General features: G+C 40.0%; 2 protein-coding genes across 2 annotated transcripts; one reads left to right on the forward strand and one right to left on the reverse strand.

Annotated features, from left to right (window-relative positions):
- Nucleotides 1-1,479: 1,479 nt before the first annotated feature.
- On the forward strand, nt 1,480-2,699 carry LOC148870982 (uncharacterized). The gene has a single exon (XM_088974010.1). It carries the CDS (start codon nt 1,599-1,601, stop codon nt 2,508-2,510), a length of 912 nt encoding a protein of 303 aa, XP_088830136.1. The 5' UTR covers nt 1,480-1,598; the 3' UTR covers nt 2,511-2,699.
- A 4,489-nt stretch (nt 2,700-7,188) lies between these two features.
- Nucleotides 7,189-8,743, reverse strand: LOC148870983 (anaerobic nitrite reductase HB2-like). The gene is made up of 4 exons (XM_088967168.1): nt 8,215-8,743; nt 8,002-8,116; nt 7,771-7,887; nt 7,189-7,684 (listed from the first exon to the last, which is right to left on the reverse strand). The coding sequence occupies exons 1-4, from the start codon at nt 8,310-8,312 to the stop codon at nt 7,517-7,519; spliced, it is 498 nt and encodes a 165-aa protein (XP_088823294.1). The 5' UTR covers nt 8,313-8,743; the 3' UTR covers nt 7,189-7,516.
- Nucleotides 8,744-9,046: the final 303 nt, after the last annotated feature.

Below are 9,046 nucleotides of genomic sequence, written 5' to 3' on the forward strand. Positions count from 1 at the left end.
AAAACAATGTATCGTATCATTTTCAATAAATGACAAAATTCACATTTCTCATAAGTCATAAACATCATTGATGCTGCTCACTAATACAAGAACTCGGGTCACACTTAGATAATCCTTATCAATTGGGTGGAACTAAGGTAGAAAGATGAAGCCGCACAATGAGATTTGAAATCAACAAAAGGTCAAAGGCCCGAGGAATTATCATCGGATAGATACTTTGATGCTTAAGCCAGTAGAAAGCAATGGACGGTTGGGCCGAACAGTTAGAGAATGTTGCTGGTCTGAGCAGAGTAATAATATGGGAATCAAAAGTTGGATCATTTACCTTGAGCGGGAGATACCTTTTTATAGTCAATGATTCATGTCCTAATCGGGTGAGGCTTTCGGGGTTATCGGGATGAGGTTACCTGCCAAGATCTTCGGGATAGGACCTAATCCCCATCGGATTTGTCCCCATCCGTGTGATGATCTCTTGTCTTGGTCACGCCTATCCACATGGCGTGGCACTGACGTGGCTGGAGAGATAAGCTGGGCCACGGAGGTGACGCGGTGATGATGTGGCCAAAAGAAATAAGGCAACAGTGGCATCCGGAGATAGCTCAACCATAATGCAAACAATCATTTAAGGCCATGTTCTTATTCAATTTATCAAGAATGCCTAGGGCTCTTTACAAACAATGTCAACCCGACCAAATCAGCCCAACCCAACCCGATTTGGTCGGTTTTTCTTTACCACCAGTCAGTTTCGGATTGTAAAGAGGGATAAACTGATAATTCGATTCAATTTTTGATTTTCCTATGTGAAAACCAAAGCCAAAACGAGTTAATTAATTTTTGATTTTCAAGTCTTTTCCTAACTAGGTAATCCTTATCCTATTTTATTCTTTCTAGTTAGTTACTTGTTTTTAACATTAAAGAACAATAAAACATTAGTTAAATAGGAATTACTTTTATTTTTAGGATTATTTTCCTTTTTTGTAAAAAATTCTACACCAAATATAGGGTTATTAACTGACCATCAATTGTGGTTTGCTCTAAGTAACCCGATTAGGTCAGGTCGGTTGAAAAAAAATATATTAACCGACCCAGCCCGACCCGTGAACAGTTCTACGTATCCGGATATTCGGGTCCGAATACCGTCGGTTGCAACTTGAAACGAACCACAGTCCACAGATCTAAAGAAGTTGACTTTTAAGACGAAAAGGTAGACGGTACCAGATAAATTGAAAAATTTCTGTACGTAACTGGTCGACCCATGCGTTGAGCCCATGGGCTCTTCCCATTTTTCACCCTTGCACCCACACGTCTTAGTTAAGTCCACACACCTGTCCAAACTTAGCTTCCTCTGTTTCTCAATCTTCAAAACCTACGTACGTCGCCCGTGTAATCAATCTTCGGTCCTTAATTTCTGATTCAAAGATTACCTATAAAATCTCCCCAACTTCATCTGGGTGACAAGCGGTGCAATATCAACAAACATCTGGTTCTTCTCTTTTGCCTTCGGTAAATAAAAGCAGATATCTCTGCCTCTCTGGCTCTCTGCTCTGTTCTGGGTTCCATCCACCATACCTCGCAAACGAAACCGTGAATGATATGGGATGGAGAGTATGGAGTCGTCATCGTCGTTATCCCAACAATCTTCAGTGGTGGAATCACGGCTTGTCCTCACCCCTCTGATGATCTCTTTGGCAGGTGTACTGGCCACAGCCCTGGCAATCGTAGTTTACAATTTGGTATTGACGAGATATTGCTTGGGTCGAAGGCATGGGAGGATCTCGCAACACACTCATCAGGAGCAAGAACACCAAGTGGCAACCGGGGTCGAAGAGAAAGTCCTCCAATCCATCCCAGTTCTCACTTACTCAAGCAAACAAAGCGGATCGTTTCGTGCTGACCAGACTGAATGTGCCATCTGCCTGGTTCAGTTGGAGGAAGGAGATATCGTGCGTTGGTTGCCAAACTGTCGACATGCCTTCCACCTACGTTGCATTGATCAGTGGTTCGCTTCTCACGCGAATTGCCCGCTCTGTCGATCGCCCATTGCGGCAGTATCCGTGTCCAAAGCATTGCCGATGCCCTCTGTTGGGGCCGAAGCAGAGGAAGACAGAGGCCATGATCGAGTTGATGCTCACAGCCACGCTGGAACTGGCGGCCACCAAGTTGGGGTTAACGATTCCATATCGCAGCTGGCTCACTCGTCAAATCGTTTGCTTCGACACTGTTCTTCTCTTATTTTGCTCGCTGAGAGAAACCCACCACCGTTACTGCCTGTCGCACTAAAGCGATCCTGGTCCATGGATTTTTCCCATAAGACGCAACAAGACACCGGAGGCGGAGGGGGTTCTTCTTCAGTATCATCTTCGTCGTTGTCACCACCGCTGTCTTCCTCTTCTAATGGTGGGGTCTTAATATTGCCGAGTAGTTCACGCAGAGCAGCCATGCTAACTAGATCCTTGTCATTACTGGGAATAGGTCGCAGGTGCACAACCAACAGAATCCTTCCTCAGTAAGTCGGTTTTGATGATTCAACTTGTTTTTACAGAGGTGGTTGAAGTCTCTTCGTGTACAAATTTAGAGATCTGAAATTTTCATTTACTAATTAAGCAGTCTCTTCCACTGCTGCTTATTCTTTTTCATCTGTGAAATGAATGATAAAAGTTATGTAATTAGATGGGAATAGTGGCCATTGCAACATTAATTTTCCCCCTTCTGAGTTTGATTTGGTTTCCTGTTTGTTTGTTTGGTTGTTTATTGGGTAAATTTACTCATTTCTCTCTCCACAAGACAAATTAATAGAGAAGGCTGGAAATTGCCATCCCAGTGTGCCATACTAAACCATCCCTTACATCAAAAAAAAAAAAAAAAAGAAGAAGGGTATTGATGAAGGGTGATTTGGCCCGACCTTGGACATGATACGATGTAGAAGGCAACTCAGCAAGTATCAGCTCGCATCTGAACAAGTTCGGGTACAATGATGTCCCGAGCTGAAGGTATTTTGGGTTGAATCCACCCCAGTTCGCAGACTAAAGCAACCAAGTTCATGACAGCAGACCCAGGCAAATGTGCCACCTCGGAGACAACTCGCCTCAGGCAGAATCACCTCGGCATGCCATCAGCAGCTCGACGCACGTAGCTCGCCACAAGATAGCTCGCTATAGGGTCCATTATCAAGTAACCCTGAGCCCCGCGAGAAGCTTCCTGTCTGACAACCGTACCTATCAAACCTGAAAGCTGCACCCACGTCCCTTGCTTGGCAACGTAGCACCTGCCAACTCTGAGGACTACACTCATTGTCTCTCACCTGGCGGCGTCGTGCCTGCCAACCTTGGAGGTTGTCCCCTGCCTGGCGGGACCATACCATACAATGGTCGCATTAGCCCACCTGCTCCTTAATCTTGACGATAACGGCCAATCACTCCGAAAGTGTTACCTAACAACAAATCGTCGCGGCAGAGATTTGGGATCAGCCCCTCAGAACCTACTAAAATGTTAGTATATAAAAACTCCAACCCCCTAGGGGCCAAGGTATCACATATTCACCACTCTCTAGCTTTCTCATTTTCTTGCAAACTTATTCTTCTCCAACTCGCAGCCAAATACTAACTTAAGCATCGGAGTGTTCTCGCCGGGTGAACAACCCTGGGTTCCTTCATTTCTCTTCACACACATATCTCTTGCCCGACACCAGCTAGAATATCAGTCACTTCCAGCTAGGAGTGGCCGGATTGTGCATTATCAGTATCAACAATTCGATACACTGATTAATCTCGCAATATTGAATCCTGTTATGTTTCCCATTTTCTTCTGTCCACCAAGATGAGAGCATCTTGGAACAAACTGATATTTTTCCAATTTGGGCATTTGCATTTTATAGTATTAAGAATGAGATTCCACAATAATCCCCCAAAATCCAAGATTCAAAAAAACTCAAAAACAAATGTTTATACTTTTCTTTATATTAGGTTTAGAAAAATCTATGTTGCCGGAAAAATCTATGTTTATACTTTTCGGGTTCGGGTTGGCTTCACTTTCGGGTTAAGGTTAACCCATGAGTCAATTTGGGTTATTGCTAAAAAAATTGGCATTTAAAAAATAAGAAATGCAGAAAATGCCAAAATTAAAGGAATTTAACCTTAAAAAGTAAATGATAAATTGTAAAGACTAAATAGTAAAGATTAAATAGCCTCAATTAACTTGATAATTGGGTTGGTGGATTAACCCATGACCCAACCCAACCCAGTTTTTTCCGGGTTTTATTGGGTCAAGTTTTTGCCAGGTCTAGCTTTAACCAATGAAACCTCCTCCCTGAATTTAATAAATAACCATTTGATTGGTTATTACTTTTATGATATCATTGATTGGTTACAAATTTTTCCAGTTCATGCATGTCTTTTTGGTACTATAGTTGAACCGAACTAGGGTGGTGTTTGGTTCTGTTGCTGTTTATATGAAAAACGACATCCATTCAGTGCCATGTAGGTGTTTCTCCTGAAATGTTGTTTGATTAAATCATTTATCAAATAAAGGATTTGACTCGGTTTGTATGAAAACCATGGAGGAAAATTTTCAATGTTTCTCACAACACCAAAGCTTTTTTTTTTCCCACTCCAAATGATTAGGTAGGCATAGGGGTGAGCATTCGGTTTATTCGGTTAAAAACCAAATCAAATAAACAAAAATTTTAAAAATCAAAGTGAAGCCGAATTATGGAAAAACCAAAATAACCGAAACCGAAAATTTTAATTTGGTTTTTGGTTAAAACCAAATTTTAATAATATATATTATTCTATTATATATATTATAAAATATGATATATATTATGAAATCAAATTTCATTTTATTATATATTAATGTATAAATATATTATATATCATATATTACATATTATATATTATATATTATATATAACAATAGAAAGTTTGGTTAATTGAATTTCTAATTCTAAAAACGAAATTAACAGAACCAATTTAACTAAAAATTGGAAAAAAAACAAACCAAAACTTTTTATTCAATTTTTCAATTTTCACGCCTAGGGAGGCAGACACTATGAGAACATTGAGTAAGCACTCAATTTTAACTGAATAATGCTCACCCCCAAGTTTATACAATTACCCTTTAGGCTGCATTTGGAAATGATGCAAATGGAGTGTAAGTACATCAATAAAAAAATAAATTTGCATTCAATTAGGCTTTTGATAAAAAAAACAATATGCTTTATTGAAATTCATGTTTGCATCCACTACAACTAAAAGTTTGTTTGATAAGAAGATAAATTTGTCAGTGCAAAACTAACCCAATTTTACAATTTATATAAACTGTTTTACACTCTACATATTTATATTCACACTTATTTGCATCACTATGCAGCCATAGGAATCATGATGTCTTTTATTTTTAGGGGGCATTTGAGGAATCACCTTTTATGATGTTTTTATTTTTAGGGGGCATTTAACATTTGGTGGCATTTATTTGTTCAAAACTCCAAGATAAAAACAACTTCTCATTGTATTATGTTTATGTGCCAAAGCGCCTACTTTCCTCGTTTTCAAATGCATTTGACGTAGGCGCAGATGGCCCAAATCAATAGCGCTCATGCGCGTGGCAGACTGTGGCACCCAGGGCGCGGATCCAATAACACAGGTTGACACACGACAAGGGGCCAATAGAGCGCCCGCACACAGAAGCCTTGAATGGCCATGCTCCTCGGGTCGGACCATATCCTAATCGTCTGAGTCCACCTATCTTCAGAGGGCCTCAAGTATAAATAGGGGGTAATTCTTTCAAAGTAAAGACGTAGACTCTGAACTACTAAAAACTCTACAGTTTCCCGTGTGGCTTCATTTGAGCACTCCTTATTCAAGTCTTGTCTACCTCCTACTCCCCCATATTAATTTGACCATCAGAGTCTTCACCTTGAATTAGCACCTCAGGCTTAGCAACAACATTTATTTGTTCAAAGCTTTTGTCATCAAGCGAATTCCAAGAATTACCGTTTACACTGGTGTGGAAAACCAAATTCCAAGAATTGGCATGCAGGGATGATGACTGGTGCTATCATCGAATAGGTGACTTATTGTTTTTGTCTTTTAACGGATAGGATAATCAATTAAATAATAAAAAATTCCTTGATGATATTTGGATTAGCTCCCCGGTAGATATTTCGAATGCACGGTTGGGATGTGCAGTGGGGAGCAATGTGGGGTCTGCTTGTGGGGAGCCAATATCATTCAGTGTTTTTTGATTTTTTAAATTTTTCAAGAAAAGAAAGAAATAAATCATTCAGTTCAACATTTCAAACAGCCCCTTACTCTGATTTTTGTCTCTCATTAACATGGGTCCCAAGTAAACATTTTAGAAATTAGAAAGTCATCAAAAGTAAATTTTTTAGAAGCAAAGAAAAATGAGAAATCCCCGTTGTGAATGCATCAAGTGGGTTGATTATCATGGTTCTGGGCCTTCTGGCCATATGGGTACATCATTTGGACTCCCAATGTTTAGAAACTAAAAAGTGACAATACACTGGGACCCGCGCGATGTACTAGATCCATTGTGTTATATGTTGAAGCCTTGAAGGCAACCTTATCAAATATAGCTTCACCAATGTTGTTGTATGGCTAGTATTCCTCTTCACTGAAGTATCTTAAATTGTGAATGAATCTCAGGCCCAGGACTAAGAGCCTAATATCTGTGGCCCAGATATCCACAGCCCAAAGGCAACCATGGGCTGCTGGTTGAGAAAGTACAAAAGCCCATCTTTGCTCTCATCAGACATTCAGACCTGTTCTTAGCAAACCAGATGAAGCCCAAGCACAGCCTATCTGTTTCTTGATACCATTGTACAATTGAAGCAGAGTGGACCTTCCCCATTACTTGTAGGGGTGTCAATTGGACTGGATTTGGTCCAATTCAATCCAGTCCAATGTGAGTCCATTATAAATGGATCAGGTCCAATCTAATCGAATGAATATTTTGAACCTGTTTAGATCGGTCCAATTCAATGTTTAGATCACCCAATCTGTTTAAATTTATTTTGACTTAGATTAATTTTAATCTAAACTTGGTCCATTGACACCTATATTCTTTTTTTATATGAATGGGCCAGATATTAGCTTAATCCAACCCAATCTAATATAAATTTATTACAAATGAGCCAGGTCCAATCCAATCTAATAAATATTTGAGACTAAATTGATCCAATCCAATATATCTTATTAGTCCTTCCAATCCGTCCAAATTGATTTTGGACTGGATGGGGTACAATCCAAAATCGGTCCAAAGAAAAATAGAATGTGGTGATGCTATGTTCCTTACGTTGGTATGGAAGTACCAAAGAAAAATAGAGAACCATCGACTCATCCACACATTATTCTTCTCTAACAATTTCTTTAATTTGATGGCTTTCTTTAATTTGATGCTCTCTCTCTCTCTCTCTCTCTCTCCTAAACATTTATTGCAGAAAAGACGAAACAACTAGAACCCAGGAGAAATTCAACAAACTCAGACGACACTAAATGATTTAAGAGGAGGGCTGAGCCAGGGGATCCTGAGCTGCCTCCTTCTTCATCTCAGCCTTGATGGCTGCAGCTAATTGATCATAGGCTTCGCCCCATGCATTCTTCATCTCCTCACTCCACTTCTCTCCAACTGCTTCTTGAATCGTCCTTAGCAGAGCTTCCTTGACCACCTGAATTCAACAGTACATCAATTAGGGAAATGAAATCATAAGCAACAAAGGAAAATAAAAGAAGTCTTCAATTCTTCAAAAAACACCTCGAAATGGGGATCGATGACTCCTTTCTTAAGATGGACCGACCCCAGGTTCTTCAGTGTGTTCTCTGCTACAACCACCTCACCCTTCTCCCTGAGTTGAACAGCCGACTCACAGGTCTTGTCAGTTTTCATCAATCGCATACATCACAGCCATAAAAAGATAAATTAGTAATACAAACTAAAAACCCTTTGATGAATCCTGACCCACCCAATGACTCCATTAACACTTACCATCTTGAAGACCTTGACAGCGTGTGCTTTGAGCCTAGGATTGTTCTGAGGGATCTCATCAGAATCTTTGAGAAAAGAGAACATACCCTTGGCCGCTGGAGCAATCTCAAGGATTCTGATCCATATTATCACCAGCAAACAATCAAACACTTGAGAGAAGGTCCATAATTCATGCAATCAATTAATCAAACAGTTGGGGAAATCTGTACATACGTGGTGAAGAAACGAAGACTGAGCTCGGGCACATTCTGCTTCATGGTCTCCCATGATTCCTTCACCAATATCTCCTGTTGCTCTGTGAAACCGGCCATGGTGAATTGATGATCTCTTCTTTGCTCTTTCACCCGCCAACTCAACCCTTCACTCTGTGAAGTTTGGTCTGTTTTATTTCTGCACCCAGCAAGGCGTATGGCTATTTATTATTTCTGGTGAAGGCAGAGGAAATGTATGTGCAAGGGAAAGTTTGTTTGTAGCCTAGCAAGTTATTAACATGGGACACCAACAAATCCTGGTCGTCTGGTGGGGGCAAAGAGGTCACTGATGCCTATCAAGTGCACCAAAATTCCATTAGCGTGCTTCGATTTGATTGCTGATTGTTAATGTGCCTGGGGATCCACGTGCTCTCCGTGGGATGAGAGGGAGATTGGCACGTTGTTTGGGAGGAGGTGAATTCCAAAGTTGAAATGCAGCGAATAAAATGAGGGGATTTTTAGACAGCCACCTCAATATTCTGATTTGAACCACAGATTGTACAATAATTCAAATTTATAAATAAGTTTACCTATAACACCCATATCATCAATCCTATGTTAACCTTTTTTTAGTATTTCTTTTCCTGTTTTTCTTTGTTTGATCTCTGTTTTCCTGTTGCCTTGTTAATGAATTGCTATTTTAAGCACTTAAAAGCAAGTGATCACTGATATGGTCTTCGCCGGTTCTAATCACTCCCAAATTTATACTTTAAAACATAAAATAAAAACGTGATAGACTACGAGTACGATACCAAAAGAAAAGACATAATAATAAGAGAAAACTTACAAGTTAC

This window comes from Nelumbo lutea, chromosome 2, assembly GCF_056320005.1.
Source record: "Nelumbo lutea isolate HS-2025 chromosome 2, American lotus-T2T, whole genome shotgun sequence".
NCBI lineage: Eukaryota > Viridiplantae > Streptophyta > Magnoliopsida > Proteales > Nelumbonaceae > Nelumbo > Nelumbo lutea.

Coding starts and splice junctions, on each gene's coding strand:
- LOC148870982 (XM_088974010.1), top strand. CDS start 1,599: ATGGAGAGTATGGAGTCGTCATCGTCGTTATCCCAACAATCTTCAGTG.
- LOC148870983 (XM_088967168.1), bottom strand. CDS start 8,312: ATGGCCGGTTTCACAGAGCAACAGGAGATATTGGTGAAGGAATCATGG. Junction 8,117..8,214: donor AGTCTTCGTTTCTTCACCAC/GTATGTACAGAT, acceptor AATATGGATCAG/AATCCTTGAGATTGCTCCAG. Junction 7,685..7,770: donor TCATCGATCCCCATTTCGAG/GTGTTTTTTGAA, acceptor TGTTGAATTCAG/GTGGTCAAGGAAGCTCTGCT.